At 39.7% G+C, this 21207-nt stretch overlaps 1 protein-coding gene and 1 non-coding gene across 2 annotated transcripts; both read left to right on the top strand.

Moving 5' to 3' along the window:
• The first annotated feature begins 5516 nt into the window (after positions 1-5516).
• On the top strand, positions 5517-5628 carry LOC132211573 (U6 spliceosomal RNA). The gene has a single exon (XR_009447485.1). It is a non-coding gene; the product is annotated as a U6 spliceosomal RNA (small nuclear RNA).
• An 11191-nt stretch (positions 5629-16819) lies between these two features.
• LOC132211467 (olfactory receptor 2A7-like) lies at positions 16820-17752 on the top strand. Its single transcript, XM_059656137.1, has one exon. It carries the CDS (start codon positions 16820-16822, stop codon positions 17750-17752), a length of 933 nt encoding a protein of 310 aa, XP_059512120.1.
• The last annotated feature ends 3455 nt before the right edge of the window (positions 17753-21207 follow it).

Here is a 21207-nt window from a genome sequence, read left to right as displayed (position 1 = left end):
GGTCTCAGATTCAATTACCAGTTAAAGGAGGCAACCAATCTGTGTCTCTCTTTTTTAAAAAATTTTAATTTATTATTATTATTATTACTATTACTATTGTTGTTGTTGTTGTTAATCCTCACCCAAGGATATTTTCCCATTGATTTTTAGGGAGCGTAGAAGAGAGGGAGAAAGACAGAGAGAGCCATCGATGTTAGAGAAACACATCAATTGGTTGCCTCCTGCATGAGCCCTGACCAGGGCCTAGGCCGGGGAGAAGCCTGCAACCAAGGTACATGCCCTTGACTGGAATCAGACCAGGACCCTTCGGTCTGCAGGCCGATGCTCTATCCACTGAACAAAACTGGCTAGGGCTATGTGTCTCTTTCACATCAATATTTCTCTCTCTCTCTCCCACTCTTTCTAAAAATCAATGGAAAAAATACCCTCGGGTGAGGATTAACAATAAAAAAAGATAAATCCCCAAAACAACAACAAAAAAGAGCCACAGAGCCACAGAGCTAATACTGTGATGAATCTCTTTGCTATTTTGCCTGGGAGGAAGAGGGGGTGGTGTGCTGGAGAGAGTGTGGATGGTGTCCAACTCTTCCCACCTTCCCATCCAGTGACATCACCTTGGTAGTTTGAATTCCATCGTGGTGAGACTATTTACACAATGTAAACCAAAAACTTTACACCTCAGGGCTTTTATTTCCCTTTCTCTCAACCTCCGCCCCCTCCTACCAGAGAGCTGGTTTGCCAACACACTGTGGATGAGAAAGACCAAGAATTCAGAGATATAACCTTAAGCTTCCTTTACAACAGCTGGAAAAGAGATTGGGAAGTAATCAAAATCTAATTTTTGGGTGAGGGGGTTGGGGGTGGAGGGGTGGAAAGAGATCAACCAAAGAACTTGTATGCATATATGCATAACCCATGGACTCAGACAATAGGGTGGTGAAGGCTTGGGGTGGGGGGCAGTGGCGGGCTAGAAGGAGTCAGTGGGGGAAAAAGGGCACATATGTAATACTTTCAACAATAAAGAGTAAAAAACCCCCACAACCCCCCCTCCTAGTTTTTGGGAACCCGCTCTCCCACCAAAAATGATAAAGAGATCTTAAGACTTTTCTTCATGATATTTTGGATTACAACAGAAACAGGCAGTTTATGACTAATGTAGAACCTCTCAAAGAAAGACTTGTTGAAGAGTAATATGAAATTGCTCATTACTTTTTTTATGAGTAAAGAAAAGAAAACAGTCGCAGCACCTATTTTGCAAGGCGCCTGAGAAACAGTCAGACAGATGAGCCAGGAGAAACAAGCAGAAGCATTTTTAGAGGAACTTATGCTAAATACAGCAGGACCTACGTAAACATTGTGGAAATGGGCAAAGTAGACATGTAAGAACTAAAGTTTAGTATTATGCTAAGCGAAATAAGCTAGTCAGAGAAAGGCAAACATCATATGATCTCACTTATAGGTGGAATGTAATGACTAAAATAAGCTGATGAACAAAATAGATTCAGAGACATTGAAGCATGCAACAGAATGATGAATTTCAGAGGGAAGTGGGGAGAGGGGGACAGATTAACCAAAGAATTTATAGGTATATCAGAGGCCCAATGCATGAAAATTCGTGCAAGAGTAGGCCTTCCATCCCCTGGCTGCTGGCACTAGCTTCCCTCCAGCACCTGGGACCTGGGCTTCCCTCCTCTAGCCACTGCCAGGCACCCAGGACCCGGGCTGCTACCCTCCTCCGGCCGCCTGCAGGCACCTGGGTCCCTGGCTGGCTTCCCTCAGGCCACCTGCAGGCACCCGAGACTGGGCTGGCTCCCCCCCCCCCCACCCCCTACAGCCTAGCCCTGGCTTTGTCAGGAAGGACATCCAGAATGACATCTGGGAGATGCCTGGTCTAATTAGCATATTACCCTTTTATTATTACAGATATGCATAGCCTATGGACACAGACAATAGAGTGGTGGAGGAGGGGGTCAATGGGGAAAAAAGGGACATCTGTAATACTTTCAACAATAAAGATAAATTAAAAAACAATAAAGTTTGGAGAGTAAACACACACGTGACTATTTGAAGGGGATCAAGTCAAACTGAGAATGGCCATGGCATTTAACAGAAATGCACAAAGTTGCTATGACTTTTTAATTTAAAATCTTCAATATAGTTTAGGCTAAAGCTACTGGAAATACAGGGTGGGCAAAAGGAGGTTTACAGTTGTGAGTATGCAAGAGTTTATTCTTGCATTATTATTTATCGTATTATTTTCCATAAGAGCAACTGTAAACCTACCTTTGCCCCCCTGTATTTGAATTCTCCTCAAAAGACTTTAATAGACAGCATTGACAAGAGGGTGACAATTACTGAGGCTGTGATACTCAGAGGATCATTGTACTGATTCTCCACTTTTTTGTATGTTGGAAATCTTCCATGATTAAGACTTCAAAAAAGAACCAAGCCATTCAGGCTCTTCAAATGATCATATACAGTAAAGCGAATAAAATAAAGTTTCAAGATCTGTCCGAAAAGGTAGGCGGGTGTGGAAGGACCACTGGAGGATTTTAAGCAGGTGGCATGGGTGTGTGCACACGTCTGTACGAGTGCATGTATGTGACATTCAGTGTATGTATGTCTGCTTATAGAGGAATGGAACTGGGGTAAATGTCATGTATGTAGTTGAAAGGTATTGCTAATGCGTGAAATCTGGAGACAGTCTTAGTCATTTTGATGGTGCTAGGGTGGCTAACTGTTCGGCTTTGCCCTGAACCAGGGGGTTTTCTGAGATACGGGACTTTTAGTCCTGGATGGATGGTCACCTTAACGGTGGCGACAAAGTGTACAAAATGTGAGTGAGTTCTGTGCTTGACGGAAAAGGAAGCAGGAGAAAAAAACAGTCAATGAAACAGATTTGGAAGCCATGCCCTTGGGGACCAAAGAGGACGGAGACTGAGGCCAGACTGTGACTTTTCAGCATGACTTCTTCAGATCAGGACTGGCTTTTAGTTAGTTGGGCTTTGAAAACAAAAAACAGAACAGAACTTCTGCTACCGGGTACAATTTAATATAATCAGAGCAAAAATTAAAATGGTATGAGTACCTTTAGATATCAGAACACAGATGTAGGAATTAACTAGTTAAATAACTCATGGAAAGGTAAACTGCCAAGACAAAGGTATTATAATAATTTAATCAACAATTTGATTAGTTCACCATCTCTTTGCAGTATTTGCAGATAATTAATTTTTATGATATTAAAACAAATCAAACAAAGTTGAACAAATCAGTCAAAAATATAAATATAAGGCATCAACATAGCTAACTTCATATATTCCCAAATTCGTAATTTTACTCTATTTGCTCATCTTGTTGATCTTAATTAATCGATTAATTGAGTCTGCTTGGCATTTGCTATGCTGTGCTGCGAATAAGGTTCTGGGCTGAGCGTTTCAGGGAGTAGGAAGATGAGTTAGCGTCTTCCAGTGTATAGGGAATGTCTTTCTTTTGTCAGAGAGCTGCCTTGGGCACCGTGGAGAGCAGACCTGAGGCCGTGTATTCTCTCCATGTGCAGCTTGGACGTCAGGGTTTATTCACTGAGGTTGTCAGGGCGCTGATTCGCTGAGTGTTGTCCTGTCTGTTCAGACACACCTCATCCAGAGATCACCAGGTCATGAGGCCTTTCCTTTCTTGTGCCTCAATCACTGTGGCCAGATCTTACCTTTATTTCTCCCTGTCACCATCTCCACATACTCCTTTAGTGCAGAGAAAATGCTTCATCTAGTTCTACTTCCAGATGACATTGCCTGCTAGGACCCGCTCAAGGGGGTGGGCAGGGAATCGGGTGGAGGCGGGAGTTAAGTCATGGTTGACTTTTCAAGGTGTCTAAGAGAAATAAGCAAACCCTTCCTTTTTATGATAACTGGTCGTGGGCCTACAAGAAGACCTCTCAGATGTGAAGCCCTTTTACCCCACTGCTCTCTGAGTGACCCCTTCAGGTTTATACAGTGAGACTAGAGAATAAGCTCAGTGTGTAACCACACTGGTATTTTTTAATGACTCACAAGCATTTTTCAGTTCAGTATATGCTTAAATTTACATTTACCTAAACCTGATATTCTCCATATATACAATATTTCACAAAATTATTGTGATATATACAATAATTTCTAGAATATTTTATTATTAATTATTTCCATATGCATAAAAGAAAGTAAAAAATATGAAGTAAAACTACATCCATTAATTTAAAATTTATCTCATATTATTTGTTAGTTAGGTAGAAAACATGTTTTGGCCATGAGTAATGAGTCTTATCACAATTATGCAACATTTTGTACTTAAGAGCTGAATATTAAAACGTTAACTTTAATGATTGTGTGGTGAAGACATCTGTGTGTAATGGATGGTGTAGGCCAGTGGTCAGCAAACCGCGGCTTGTGAGCCACATGCGGCTCTTTGGCCCCTTGAGTGTGGCTCTTCCACAAAATACCATGTGTGGGCGCGCACATACAGTGCGATTTAAACTTCGTGGCCCATGCGCAGAAGTCAGTTTTCGGCCTGGGCGAGTCTATTTTGAAGAAGTGGCGTTAGAAGAAGTGGGGGGTGTCGGTTGGTCAGGCGACGGGAGATGCGGCGCAGGGGGGCCGATGGAGACACAGCGCGGGGGAGGTACATTGTTTTGAGGTACGTTCGCTGAGTGTTGTCCTGTCTATTCAGACACACCTCAACCAGAGATCACCAGGTCACGAGGCCTTTCCTTTCTTGTGCCTCAATCACTATGGCCAGATCTTACCTTTATTTCTCCCTGTCACCATCTCCACATACCCCTTTAGTGCAGAGAAAATGCTTCATCTAGTTCTAAATTAGAGACTCATTCCCACTGAGTGATTTCTTCCAGTGATAATGTGTCTTAATGTTTTTGCTAGTTTGCTTTTTATAGATAGAAAGGTGATTATAATGGAGCTATATAGATAAATGATAGATTGATTGACTGAGAGCTTCCATGTCTAGGAATTTACTATAAGAAAATAATAGAGAAACCAAGATGGCGACATAGGTAAACACCGGAGATTGCTGCCTCTCACAACCACTTCAAAAATACAACTAAAAGACGGAACGGACATCACCCAGAACCACAGGAAGGCTGGCTGAGTGGAAATTCTACAACGTTGCCATGTTAACACTGCTGCTGGTGAAGGAGCGGAGGGGAGAGCAAGAGAACCCTCCGCTTTGCCCACGGCTGCTCTAACCATTGAGCAACAAGCCAAGACCAGATAAATATTTGACATGGAAAATGTACATGATATAATTATAAATGAAGGAAATACAAAACCATACTGATCTTATAATTTTAGTTAATTATGTATATGAAAATATATGTATATAAAAACATTATATATATGAAATGATATAATTATGTACATGAAAACATAGATACAAATTATTAACAATGATCACTTTTGGCTGTGTGTTTCACATGTGTATTATCTCTATACCTTTTTTTAAATCGAATTTCATGTTGTTTTAAGATACTTTTGAAAACTTGGCAGCACATATCCTAAAATTGGAATGATACAGAGAAGATTAGGTTGGCCCCTGCACAAGGGTGATGGGCAAAGACATAAAGTTTCCCTAGTTTTGAGAAGCACAGGTTGGTAGTTACAAAATAGTCATGGGAATGTAAAGTACAGCATAGGGAATATAGTCAGTAACATTCTAATAACTATGGATGGTGCCAGGTGGGAAATAGAAATATCAGGGGGAACACTTTGTAAAGTATATGATTGTCTAGCCACCTTGTTGTATGCCTGGAACTAATATATAAAATGATATTAAATGTAAAATGCAATTATAATAATTTTAAAAATTAATCAAAGGAAAAAACCCCACAATGTCAAATCTCATATGTGGTAGGTGCCATATTTATTCACACAATGAACCAGACTATTGAAAGTTTAATCTGTAAATCTAAAGCTTTGGTAGTTTATAATTATCTAAATATAATTAAAACCAAGAAAAATGTAAACAAGATAACTAATAAGATCTGGGGATTATAAATATAGTTTTGCCTAAAAACAAACTACTGCATAATATTGAGATAATTTTCTTTGATATTAATGTTAATTTAGTGAAATAGATTTGTCTCTGTGTTACAATTAAACAAATAAATTTCATAATCTATTATCTTATAAAAATTTACTTATTCCAAATTATACACTTCTCCTATTCAACGAGAGAATTAAAAATTTAGCAACAGTTATGACAAAAAATTAATTTTTTAACACCCAATAAAATCAGATATTGCTTTGAAAATATGATTCTCCAGTAAAAGGAACCAGGCATTTTTGTGTGAAATAACTGATTCCAAGCTGAAGTGGGAAATTTATGAGATGAGCGTAGAATAATTTGTTAAGCCAGAAGTAACAAAGTGCTTAAAAATTATGGATTAATACTTTTATAATGGAGATTTGGAAATACTACCTTAACCAAGTGATCCATCCACATTAGCATTACCAATATTGGGGCAAATTAACACTATTTATGTATTAATGAAATGCATTAAGAGGACATGTTTTTCTACCCAAAATTTATAATCCTGACTGAAACAGGAGCAACCAATGGAAAACCTCATTGAGAGACATTATAGTACAAAACAGGGGGTCTGTACTCCTCAAAAATATTAGAGTCATGACAAGAAAGGCTGAGCAGCTATTTCAGATAAGAGGAGATAAAATGTTATATGTGATATTGGATTTGCTTCTTGGACCAGAGGGGCAGAAAAATGCTTTACTCAGAATAGTGAAATATGTTAATGTTATATCTCCTGATTTTTGTAGTTATACTGAAGAGAGATTAGTGACTATCTTTGTTCTTGGGGAAAAAATAAAGTGTTTAGAGATAAATTGACCTTATGGCTGTACTTTACTTTTATGTGGTTCACAAAAAAATTAATAATAAGTATATATAGAGAAAAGGAAATGATAAAGAAATGTGAAAGAAAAATAGGTAAAATGTATATATAGTTGACTCTTGAACAACATGGATTTGAGCTGTGTAGATCCACTTATACACACATTTATTTTTCAGTAGATACTGTACATGTATTATCTCTTCCTTATGATCTTCTTAATAACATTTCCTTTTCTCTAGCTGACTTTAAGAATAAATATATAATGTATATAACATAAAAATATGTGTTAATCAACTGTTATCAGTAAGGCCTCCAGTCAACAGTAGACTAGTAGTGGTTAATTTTGGGGGAGTCAAAAGTTATAGGCAGATTTTTGACTGTGTGAGGGTCAGCATCCCTATATCTCCTGAGTTGTTGAAGAGTCACCTGTATTAGTATTATTGATAATTCTTTATAATTACCTGAAAACTTGAATTACTTTATAATAAAAAGTTAAAAACCAAAAGGCAAAGATACATAGAAGGAGAAAACTCCAACTGAAATAAGGACAAGCATGGAAACTTCCTCTGACTTCATTTTTTGATAACTCCAGTTTTCACTGATCTTTAGCTCTGACTTTCTATTATACTTTAGTCCTTACAGATTGTCTTTAAAGAATGGGAGGCAACCTGTCATTGGGCTGCAGATTCATCCTGATGGGATCCCAGCTCAGTGAGGACATGGAAGTCCTCTTCTTCTGTATCTTCTTCCCATTCTTTATCTTCAGTCTCTTGGCAAATGGCTATATCAATCCTATATAATAAAAGCCTAAAATGCTAAGTGTCTGGTTCTGGTTGTCTGTTCAACCAATCAAAGTGTAATATGCTAATGATATGCTAAGGTCACTCAAACACTCGCTATGACATGCACTGACTACCAGGGGGCATATGCTTTGACTGGTAGGTTAGCTTGCTGCTGGGGTCCAGCTGATCAGGACTGAGCGAGATGGGCCAGATTGCCCTGGAGCCCTCCCTGGCTGGCAAACCTCCTGTGTCCCTCCCCGGCCCCAATCATGCACCGGTGGGGTCCCTCAGCCTGGCCTGCACCCTCTTGCAATCTGAGACCCCTCAGGGGATGTCAGAGAGCCAGTTTCAGCCCAATTCCACAGGCAGGCCAAGAGACCTCACTGGTGCACAAATTCATGCACCAGGCCTCTAGTATCACATAAAAAAAGAAAATGATCAGAAACAGAGAGTAATATTATATAATGACAAAAGGCTTAATCTATCAAAAAGACATAGCAATCCTAAATGTGTTTTCACCAAACAACAGCTTCAAAATATGTGAAGTAAAAATGTAAGAAGATATAGACAAATGCACATGTGGTTAGAGTCTTCAGCACCCCCATTTCAACAGGTGATAGAACAACTAGGCAGAAAATCGTCAAGAATATGGATGAGCCCAGCAGGCGTGGCTCAGTGGTTGAGCATTGACTAAGGAACCAGGAAGTCATGGTTTGATTCCAGTCCGGCACATTGCCCAGGTTGTGGGCTTGATTCCCAGTAAGGGGCATGCAGGAGGAACCGATCAATGGTTCTCTCTCATTGATGTTTCTACCTCACTCTCCCTTCCTTTCTGAAATTAATAATAATAATAATAATAATAATAATAATAATAATAATAATATATATATATTCAACAGCCCCAGCAACCAAAAGAATCTAATAGTCACTTATAAAACATTCCATCCAATAACAGAAAAATACACATTTTTTCAAGTGCCAACAAAACATCGATCAAGATAGACCTATTCTAAGCCATAAAAAATTCTCAAAAAATTTAAAAGGAATAAGAGTTATACAGAATGTGTTCTCTAACCACAATGGAATCAAATTGCCAATGCTTGGAAATTTAAAAAAATACATTTTTAAATAATTTATAAGTCAAAGAAGTCTCAAGGGAAATAAAAAGTACATTGAACTGACTGAAAATGAAAATACAACATATCAAAGTTCTGAGAGAGAAACATCAATAAAAGCACAGGTTAGAAAAGAAGTCTCAAATGAATAATAGATGTTCCTAACTCAAGAACCTAGAAAAATAACAAAATAAATTCAAAGCAAGCAGAAAGGGGGAAGTAAAGAATAGCAGTAAACATTAAAATTTAAAAGAGAGCCCTAACCGGTTTGGCTCAGTGGATAGAGCGTCAGCCTGCGGACTGAAGGGTCCCAGGTTCGATTCTGGTCAAGGGCATGTACCTTGGCTGTGGGCACATCCCCAGTGGGGGGTATGCAGGAGGTGGCTGATCTGATCTGATTGATGTTTCTCTCTCATAGATGTTTCTAACTCTCTATCCCTCTCACTTCCTCTCTGTAAAAAATCAATAAAAATATATTTAAAAAAAATTTAAAAGAGAAAAAATATTAGGTAAATCAATAAAACAAAGAGTTAGTCACCAAGAAAGAGAAAGGTGCACACCATGCCAAGCGCAGGAAATGAGAGGTCAAAGAGCAAGGGGCGGGGCCTCAATGGCTGGCCAACAGCTCTGGGGGTCCCTGCACCTCCGGTGGGTGCAGGTGTTTAGCACTTGATGGCCCACGGCGCCAAGGCCCCATCCCCAGAGCTCATGCCGCCTCAGCACCGGTTCTGTGTTCCCTTGGCACCTTCCCGGGGTCCCGGAGGCCAGAGCCCGCTCAGAGCCCAGCTGGAGCCGCCAGATCCCATGAGACGTGGCCACCTGCGGGCACCTCCCCAGCGTCCCTGTGAGGCCTGGAGCCGGGTGCTCTTTCTCCGTGGCCGCCAGCCTCACCGCCAGGGGCGAAGGTGTCGGAGGAGTGGACACAGAGCCTGACCTGACTGGGTGCTGCATCCCCGCACCCCTTCCTGGAGGGTAGGTCCTTTCTTCGCTTCTCAGAAACTTGGTCCTGCAGATGCCAATTTCAACCTTTGTAAGGGTGGATATTTCTCCCCAGGAAAAGGAGTCCTCATACCTATTATCCAAGACACCGCAGTTCTCTTTTAAAAAAATGTGAGAAATGTGTAAAAAGTAAGAATGTGGCTCAAGGAATGCAGAATCAGAGAAAATAGAATTAAACAATACGGAAGGGTATTTTTAAAAACTGTAGAAAAAAACTCCAATAGATCACAGTTCTCATAATGAGAACCCAGGTGTCTGCCAACTGAAGTGTCTGTGTCTTGGGCTGCGCCCAAAAATTTCTAACAAATTCAACTTATTTCCTCATTTTTCAAGATTCCAATTAAAACATTGAATTTTTGACCTTTTAACACACAGTTACTCCAGAAATGCAATTAATAACAATTTACAATTATTTTCTATTAATTATATGACTGCCATGACTTTCTGAATATCTGTTCACCCTTGAGTTGGATATTTATAAAACATCAATTAAAAGTCAACATTTTGCAAAGCAATTTTCAGGTAGTTTCGTTTGGGAGTTGTTTAAATTATCAATTTTTACTTATTCTACTTTCAAATAAAAAGCATATTCAAATTTTAGTGGCATAAGTGCAGGTTTAAATAAGATCTGTGATTTCAGAAAATGCCCAGTGCTGACAGGTAATGTAAATATCTGAGAACATATTTATTGCAATCAAGAGCTGACTGCGTTGTGTATGTCATTTTCCTTTGTATACATTTATTTATCTATGTGTATACTTTGACACTTGAAAATTTTTTTAAAATATATTTTTATTGGTTTCAAAGAGGAAGAAAGAGGGAGAGAAAGATAGAAACATCAATGATGAGAGAGAATCATTGATTGGCTGCCTCCTACATGACCCCTACTGGGGATTGAGCCCTCAACCCGGCCATGTGCCCTTGACTGGAATTGGACCTGGGACCCTTCAGTTTGCAGGTCGACGCTCTATTCACTGAGCCAAACCAGCTAGGGCACTTTGACACTTTTGGAAGTTAGAAAACATGTCATTTTGAGAGGATGCATTGCCCTAGGTCAGTGATGGCGAACCTATGACACGCGTGTCAGAGGTGACACGCAGACTCATTTTTTTGGTTGATTTTTCTTTGTTAAATGGCATTTAAATATATAAAATAAATATCAAAAATATAAGTCTTTGTTTTACTATGGTTTCAAATATCAAAAAATTTCTATATGTGACACGGCACCAGAGTTAAGTTAGGGTTTTTCAAAATGCTGACACGCCGAGCTCAAAAGGTTCGCCATCACTGCCCTAGGTTAAAGTCTGTTTGGTACCCTAAGGATTTATATTTAAATTTTTAATGTCTTGGTTCTAATTTTTTATTTTTTATAATTGATGGTCAGATGATGATGTAGAAAATGATGTCCTAAATTATTTTTTTCACAGGATCAGTTGGCTCCTGATTTTGTCACCTTTCTATCAGTTTTCTGATATTCTGCAGGTCACCTGTAATATAAAAAGAAAAAGGAAGAAGATAGGTGCCAATATTTATGGATTGACTGGTACACACCAGCTTTTCATATGACATTTCAGAAGCCATTTTTGGTGTTTCTAAATGTGTGTTTCTCCTCACTGTGGATAAGTAGGGTCAGAGCACAGGGGGATGTGTTCTTCAAACTTGATAACTCTGCTCAGTTTTCCCAAGTTTATGTTATAAACCCAGCAAGTCAGGAATCACACACTAGTGAACAAATTAGTTTGTAAGTTGAATGATTGGTTGATATGAAATTTCCAAAATAATGTTTTGACTCTGTTATGTTCAGTATAAGAATGCAGTAGAGTACAAACAAATATGACAATGTCTTAGGTTGCAAATCTCTCAGTCTCAGAAGAGGCAAGAAGCTTTGAGGGGAAGCTGCCGTGGAGAGGGTCCCTTCCTCCCCTCTGCCGAGGGACTGGACTCAGAATCTCCTCACTTCAGAATAGAGATTAGAGGACACCTTCAATGGATTTATCAATGGATTTATCCCTGAAAAATCCTCCCTTAGGAAGGTTCTAATAAGCCCCAATGGGACCTCTTGGCCTCTTTTTGGAGTCCCTAGTCTACCCCTGTGTCCAAAACCAGGTGTCTATAGCATCTCCAAACCTTGAGTTGTCACTGGAATCAACTGTTGTTGTTTTTTTTTTTGGGGGGGGGATCCATTCATCCCACCTTTGCTGCAACACATGGGACCCAGATCACAGTGGGCATAAGCTGAATCACAGAGTTTAATGCCAGGAGCTTACCCATTGTCACACGGATTCTGTTTCCTTATGGGCTCACCTGGACCAGACGGGGGACTAGGGCAGTGCTGGGATTCATGAAATTCAGATACTATGGAGTGTTCGGGTTCTGTAATGAGTGACATCTCAGAGGTGTGCTCTGTGTCTGTCTGTGTTTCTAACTGTGCGTCCTGCCAGAGATGAGAGCAGAAATAGGAGAAGAGAGTAGCTTGTCTCCTTCCCAGTGGAGGTGGGCACGCACTGCATCTCACAGCCCACCCTGCAGTGAGCCGAGGAGCTGACAACTAGGATGAGCCCATCAGACAATAAATCCCCTTTTCTGAGGATTCTGCCCCATTTTCAATCAGAACAAAAGAGAAGGTTCTGCAGCTCCCACAGAACTTCCAGAAAGCAGGACCCTGCCCAATCTTTAGACACTTTCCTCTTCTTTGGTCCTTGAGTCCAAATGTGGGTGCTAAATAGGTTGCCTTGTTTTATTTTACCATCAGTTCATCCTAGATGAGTTGTAGCCTCTAGGTTTTTGTTGACTGTCACTCTTACTACCAATCTTCATTTACATATTGGAATAATACTTTCCGTTAATGTTAAACATATATATTGATCACTAATAACCACTCTGAATAGTTTCAGGGGAACACTATTATTTTCTTTCTTAGTTGGCATGTACACTAAAATAACTTTAATTTAGGAAATTATCTTCTTCTGCCTTTGTGTTTGAGTATAAGAGTAGTCATGGCCTGGCCAGTGTGGATCAGTGGTTGAGTTTTGACTCATGAACTAGAAGGTCACAGTTTGATTCCCTGTCAGCCCTGGGTTTCGGGCTTGATCCCCAGTAGGGGGCATGCAAGAGGCATCTGATCAACGATTCTCTTTCATCATTGATGTTTCTATCCTTCTCTCCCTCTTCTTTCCTCTCTCTGAAATGAATAAAAACATCCTATATAATAAAAGGGTAATATGCAAATTGACTGAATAGTGGAATGACTGGTAGCTATGATGCACACTGATCACCAGGGGGCAGACTTCAATGCAGGAGCTGCCCCTGGTGGTCAGTACCCTCCCACAGGGAGAGCAATGCTTAGCCAGAAGCCCTGAGCGGGCTCACAGCTGGCGAGCACAATGACAGTGGTGGGAGCCTCTCCCGCCTCTGTGGCAGCACTAAGGATGTCTGACTGCTGGCTTAGGCCTGGCTCCTGGATTGCGAGAGGGCGCAGGCTGGGCTGAGGGATACCCTTCCCCCTCCCTGCACTAATGTTGTGCACAAAAAACAGATATAGATAAAAGAATAAAGGAGAAATTTAAATCACAAAGGCACCACCAAATTGTCTCAGTTGCATTCCCTAGAATTGTAAAAGGAGGTCAATTTCCATTTCAAGATGAGGAGAAAATAGTAGAAGTTACAGTCCTAGAGGAAACTTGATCTTTCTTTCCCCCTTGACTCAGAATCTCTGGAAATGATAGAATAGCAAGTGTAAAGGTGGTGAGAGATTTCCTTCCCTTTTGGCACTACAGTTAAATTCTACCAAACAGGATTTAACAAGTCCCCTTGGGATAGCTTATCCTGTTTCTGACTCCTTCACATGTTCTCCATCAATTTCCAAAGCTCCTGCTATCTGGTCTTACTTTATAAGTTGTATTTCTTGTGGTTACTTGATGAAAAAATTATATAGGATACATGTTCTGGTCAGGTGTAACTTAAAATGTGGGCAACACTGGAGAGGATGGAAAGAATAGATGGGTTCCATATGCCCTGTTTACCACTTATTCTATTTGGAGATTTAGTAGGTGGGGAAATGTTCTTGAAACCATAATAAATCCAAGTGTGTGGTAATTGTAATGTATGAAGGAGTCCCAGAAATCACTCTAGAGCTTCTAAATTGATGATCATGGAGCTCCAGATTGAAGGAATCATCAACATCTTCTTGTTGTAAATGTCCCTCTAGAGAAAACAAGAGACAAGTCCTTGGAGAGCCCCTTTTCCCTGGAAGGAAGCAGATGGCAGTGTGCCTGGTGGGTCTTTCTCCCTCCCCTGCACCGAACACTCAGTCTATTGCGAGGTGGTGGAGTTAAGCAGAGAATAAATCTTCTCTTCTGAGCGGAATCCCGTTGCTTCTGTTGGGGCACCTTTTCTCCTAAGAGATAGATCCTTGTGAGACAGGATTTCAACACTAACTCACAGATGCTATTCGCTTTATTGGTGTATTTTTGCTTACCCCAACTCACATTCACCTCGTCTTCTCGTTTTTAGCTGTAAGTCTGTGGTAAGTTTTTTTTACTTTATCCCGACTTTGTTCACTGTACAGTTTCAGATAGGCTCTAAGGAAAAATCACAAATGGAATTGTTATTGTCTGTCAATGCCAGATGTCTGCTATTTCTAGACTTACCTTTCATATCCAAAGTTACTGTCTTTTTTAGGTACATCTAATATGGATCATTTACTTTGATGCATTCAGTGTTGAATTTCATGTTTAAATTATAAAATAAGATAGCTGTTTGAAAGATTTGCTTGAAAATTTTTCCATTGTTTCATGAAATTAAGTAATGTTTTCATAAAATAATAGACCTAATTGACCACAAAATGAGTTTGTTACACAAGAGTGTCTTGATTTATTTTTGAAAGTGAACTTCCATTTGGTGAGTTATTTAAATAAGAGAATTATCATCTCTTGAGTCCTTATAACAGTCTGGTCATTCTAAGCAGGTTATATACACCAGCAGATAGGAATTGTCTTGTGTGTCCTCAACCAAGTCCTGTGGTGAGACATTAAATATGTTTAGTAAATATCTGTGGATTTTATGTTTTGTGTTTTAGCTACTGGCAGATAGAAGAAAGATGAGATGACACCCATTAGTCCTTCTAATTTAGTTCATTGTGTGCCTTCATCCATGACATTTTAGAAATAACACCACTGTCTCCATTTTCCCCAAATGTTGCAAGAAAGTAAAAAAGAAAACGGCTAACACTTTTCTATACATTTAGGGCCAGTGAATCCTATAGTTGGAAGCATTCTTCTTGTTCAAGTTCTCACATAAAATGGGAATTCCATCTGAATAGATGGTCAATCAATCTCTGATTTAAAACATTCACTGACATGAAGGTCAGTCCTAATGAAACTGTTTTCTTCAAAGAGGGGATTCCAATTGTTATGAAGTTATTCCTTAGTCTAAGATAAAACCATCTCGCAATATTTCTATTGTGAATTCCTATTCTTCTTTTGAAGCAAGATAAAACCTTCACACTTTTGCTTATAAAACTTTGCAAATATTGCCCTAACTGGTTTGGCTCAGTGGATAGAGCATCAGCCTGCGGACTCTAGGGTCCCAGGTTCGATTCTGGTCAAGGGCATGTACCTTGGTTGCGGGCACATCCCAGTAGGGTGTGTGCAGGAGGCAGCTGGTTGATGTTTCTCTCTCATCAATGTTTCTAACTCTCTGTCCCTCTCCCTTCCTCTCTGTGGAAATCAATAAAATATATATTTTAAAAAAACTTTGCAAATATTAACTTATCAGAAAATTTGAATGGAGAACTGATAGATAAGAACTCAGTTATGAATTTTTCTGGGATTTTTGTTTTAGTGAAATTCAGATGGGTTCTGGATTGAAGAAGGATATAGAATCAGACAGAAAACAGAAGCAATGGTTTCATAGTTGCAAGTCAAATTTCAGAATACCCAGTCTGAGGTAGAAGTACTTTTTAAAAAATTGATAAGCCATAAAAAAGTAAAGATTCATGATAAATAATATCTTTCTATTAGAGTTAAGCTATATGATATGTTGAAGGTTCTATGAATATGAGTATATAGTTAGAGCTTTAGCTTTAGTCTAGGATATTGATCAGGATTTTTTAAAATCCTGGTCTATGACCTATCAAGATATTCAACCAGCATTTATACTGGTGAAATAGAGTAGAAAATAATATAGAAAATACCATGTACCTTACACACTTGCCAGTAATAAGGATTCAAGTGCATGTATGCATATATATAATTCTATATCTAACATATACATCATGCACACACATACAGGTATAGGATACAAATATCCATATGGAGGATAAGAAGGTGACAGGCAACATCCAATCATGAAACAACACGATCAGAATAGACCATCTGGGTACAAAGGTCAAAAGACAAAGTTCTATCTTTTAAATCCAGCTCAAGGTGTGGCAGTCTGCTTGACATTCTCTCAACTTAACTCAAGATTATATTGTCAGTAACAATGATAAGGCTAACAAATTCATATAATGAAGGCACAGCTTTATGAGGTCACCTGATAGGAGGGCCTGGGACATGCTTCTGGTCTGTCTTCCCATCCTCATGTGCAGATAGAGATACAAGACCACAGACCAGATTCTCACATGTGGCTCTGTGTGCACTGCGATGTGGAAAAACACACGGGCAATCCTCTGATGGGATCACACTGACCGGGAAAGTGACCACGGCTGTGAAGGCAGTTGCAGTGTTACCATATTGTGAACAGTGGTGAAAGTTTGGAAATACAGGTAAGATTCACTGAACACTATAAGAGAATACTAGCATTTAGTTTATCACAGTGAATAACAATTTCCTTCTGTGTCATTTGCAATGCATAGTATTCACGTAGTAAGTGACTAACAGACAAACCTATCCTTGGAGATATTTTCTGAGGAAAGAAACAATGCACATATCCACCAAGTTAGTCACTGTCCCCCCCACCCCCCGCTCCCCCCTCCCCGCCAGCCCGCATTCAGACATGAGCACCCTTGTCATTTTCTCAGGAAAATGGGGGAAAACCAGACTTTGGTCACAGAGTTCCTCCTGCTGGGATTTACCCTCAGCCCAAGGACTCAGATGCTCCTCTTTGTGCTCTTCTCCCTGTTCTACACCTTCACCCTGCTGGGCAATGGAATCATCCTGGGCCTCATCTGGCTGGACTCCCAACTGCACACCCCCATGTACTCCTTCCTCTCACACCTGGCCATTGTTGACATGTCCTATGCCTGCAACACGGTGCCCCAGATGCTGGTAAACCTCCTGAGTCCAGCCAAGCCCATCTCCTTTGCTGGCTGCATGACGCAGACCTTCCTCTTCTTGACCTTTGCTCATACCGAATGTCTTCTCCTGGTGGCAATGTCCTATGATCGGTATGTGGCCATCTGCCACCCCCTCCGATATTCTGTCCTCGTGAGCTGGAGAGTCTGCACCACCCTGGCAGTGACTTCCTGGACTTTAGGGGCCCTCCTGGCCCTAGTACATATAGTGCTACTCTTACCATTGCCCTTCTGTGGCCCCCAGAAAGTGAATCACTTTTTCTGTGAAATTCTAGCGGTTCTCAAACTTGCCTGTGCAGACACCCACATGAATGAGATTATGGTTTTGGCTGGGGCAGTGTCTGTGTTGGTGGGACCAGTCTCCTCCATTGTGATATCCTACATTCAGATTCTACGCGCCATCCTGAAGATCCAGTCAGGGGAGGGGCGCCGGAAAGCCTTCTCCACCTGCTCCTCCCACCTGTGCGTGGTTGGACTCTTTTATGGCACAGCCATTATCATGTATGTCGGGTCCCCACATGGGGACCCTATGGAGCAAAAGAAATATCTCCTCCTCTTTCACAGCCTTTTCAATCCCATGCTTAATCCCCTGATCTACAGTCTGAGGAACAGAGATGTCAAAGCTGCTCTGAAGAGGGTGCTTGAAAAGGAGAGAACTTCATGAAAGCCTTATGGAATCAGGAAACAAGTGAGCTTAAAGGGACCTGAGGACTCCTGTCAGCCAGTATCTACAAGATACACAGACATGCTCTAAGGCATCCTTTTCATCTTTAAATTTCCCTGTGACTCCCTCCCAAGAAAGCCATTCTGCTTTCCTCCTTCCTCAGTGCTGCGCAGAAAGTGAAAACCTCTCCCAACTATCTGTATGTTGCACACACTTTTAATATGGCATGTGAAATATTCTCATATGAGGGAATACATTTATATATTCCATATATATATATATATATATATATATATATATATATATATATATATATATATAATGATTTCAGAGAGGAAAGAAGAGGGAGAGTAAGATAGAAATATCAATGATGGGAAAGAATCATTGATTGGCTGCCTCCTGCATGCCCCACACTGGGGATCGAGCCTGCAACCCAGGCATGTGCCTGGACCGGGAATCAAACTGTGACCTCCTGGTTCATGGGTCAATGCTCAACCACTGAGCCACGCCAGCCAAGCTAGCAGCATGTATCTTAAGACACTTACATCAGGAAGAGGTAAAGTGAAGAAGGTAATGGCTCACTCTGACCTCCCATTGGAAAAAGGAATGTTTCACTCCATGGGGTGTTATTTATGTCGCAGTACAAGTTGCATGTACATCATGGCACTAAGTAATCCAGGGTGACTTTCCCCAGGGGCAGAAGGAAAGCCTTGGATCAGGAAGCAAGAGGCATGGGAAGTGGCATGAAGTGAGGTGCTCTAGGGTTATTCCAGGTGAAGCTGAAAAGGTCAGAGCCCAGAGCTGGTCACAGTGGTGGCTGAGTTGGGATAATTGGGTGAGGGTCCCAGAGAACGGAGGTCGAGAGGTCTGAGAATGTGAGAACTATAAGGGTTAAGTCCCAGAGAAACAGATATTAATTTATTAATGAAACATGATTAATTTAGAAGTCTTTCACACAAGGCCTGAATTGTATGATTTCTATATTGGTATGGGCTCAAAAATTATATTTTAGCTGTCAAAAGCAGAATTTGGAATGACTGAAGAAGTTTGCCTCAAGTTGGTCAGTTTTTTGTTTAATAAAATGTACTTGGCTATTTAACTATGACATTAAAATGACTCATTATAAGTTATATTAATTAATTTATCAACTTTAGAATTTTTTAGAGGAATTTATGTTCATTTTTTAAATCAGTTGCAAAAACACAGAGAAATTCAAGAGGAGGGGATCACACAAAGGTGTGAATGGGGGGGTCATCTGAAAGATTGGCTACTGTAGTGGGCATACAGTTATGCATCTTAAGTTTTTCACTTAATAGTGCTCTGTGAATATTTTTCCAGGTTAATATGAATAGATATGCCTTAAAAAACAGAGAAAATCAGCATCACCTCTAGCAGCAAATAAGCTTTCTCTGTAAGACAACATGATAATGTATTCACAATGGTAAATAAGAAAAGAGAACTAACTTTCTTAGAAAGAAAACTGCTTGTCCAATTAATATTTCAATATTCCTTATTAAACCTCCAGTTTTTAACTGGATGTCTCCTCTACATGAAGTTTTTTTTAACAACTAAGCTTTTTCCCCAAAGTATTTTAAGAGTTTAAAGGAAAAAAAAAAAGACCAAACTGATTAGAACATAAAATTTAAGTTTTTTGTTTTTTTTTTAAAAGCATTTGCAGAACACTTTAAAAATGGCTTCTCAAATTATCAGGACAAATATCATTAGAAATAAGGATTAAAGTAAAAAAAAAAAGACACAATTATCTGCAATTAATATTGATGTTTTCAATTTTATTATCTTTTTGTGGCAAAGCTTTGAGAAAATGGGTAATGCCATGCAGTGCTGATGAGGGCCTGGAGCCTCCTATCTTGCACAGGGTAATCTGGTACATACTAGCAAGGAGATGAGCACCACAAGTTAGTTTTGATCCAGTAATTTCAATGTAAATAATTCATCTAAGGAAATAACTATGAAAGATTCCTCACTGTAGTGTTTGTTTGTAGTAACAATTATTTGACCCCCTCTCTAGGTAGGTTAGTTTGTTTATAAAGACGGAAAACACCTTAGAGTTCCAATATTAGGAGATAGGTAAAATTCATATTTATATGGAACGTGCATATTAAAGAATATTAAAAGTCAGGTTTTGTTGTCTTTATTTTTTGTTGTATTTTTATTAACTTGAAATATATTTACAATTTATATTAAGTGAAAAAAGGAAGATTACTAATGCCATATGTCATCCAATTGTTGGGAGAAAACTCACAGTGATAATTATGAAAAGATTTTTCTTCTATTGCTTATCTGAATTTTCAAATTCATCTGTGATGAATTTTCTATACAACAAATATACATATATGATACAGAAATATACAATTTTTGAAGATTATAGTTTGAAAAGTAGAAAGTCTATGCAATAATTAAATTGAGGTTTATAGATCTGAGTGTGTAGAGACAAGAAAAAATCTGTATGGACATTGTTGCTCTATGGGCATCAAGTACTATTTGCAAAGGGAAATAGCAATTATTTGACTCCCTCTCTAGATAGGTTAGTTTTTAGGAATTTTAGAATAGAAACAATAGGCAATACAGCAGAGAAGCTATCCTGAAAACCATGTTATGACAAAGCACCTAAAAATACTGGATGAAATATTCTAAAAACCATAATTTTTAAATGCTAACTAGGTTTGCAAGAGAGTAAATGAAACTCTCAAAGGACAAAGTAAAAATGAGGCGGCATCAGTGACTGCATGGTGAGATTGGAAGCCAGTACCTGGCTTAAAGTCATTTTCAGTCTCTAAGATCCCAGGTTGAAATGACTGAAAAGGGCATATGAGATGAGGCCTTCCCATATGTAAGGAAGGGGATAGAATAAAGATGCCTTCGTGAACCTGGGTCCTCCCTCCAGTACCATAAGAAATCCTATATAATAAAACCCTAATATGCAAATTGACTGAACAACTGGTTGCTATGATGCACACTGACCACCAGGGGGCAGATGCTCAATGCAGGAGCTGCCCCCTAGTGGTCAGTGTTCTCCCACAGGGGGAGCACCGCTCAGCCAGAAGCCGGGGATCATGCCTGGCAAGCATAGTGGTGGTGGCGGGAGCCTCCACTGCAGGTGGGTGGTAAGGAGCGGGGGATCCCAGATGGTGAGGCTGAGGGGACCCCCACCTCCAGTGCATGAATTTCATGCACTGGGCCTCTAGTATAGTAATAATACAAATGACGACTTCTCAGTTGGAATTATGGAGGTCAGAGGATAATGAGTAATATCTGTAAAGTGTTGAAAAAATAACTCAATCAAGAATTTTATATACAGAAAAATATGCTTCTAAAATTAAGATGAAATGTACATGTTCCCAGACAGAAACAAAAATAAAAAATAAAACAAGTAAGCAAACAAACCAACCAAACCAAACCTGAATCTTCCTTGCCAGCAGGCCTACACTGAAAGA

The sequence above is a fragment of the Myotis daubentonii genome, chromosome 10 (assembly GCF_963259705.1).
Source record: "Myotis daubentonii chromosome 10, mMyoDau2.1, whole genome shotgun sequence".
NCBI classification, from domain to species: domain Eukaryota; kingdom Metazoa; phylum Chordata; class Mammalia; order Chiroptera; family Vespertilionidae; genus Myotis; species Myotis daubentonii.
This window is presented reverse-complemented; position numbering and strand designations above follow the sequence as displayed.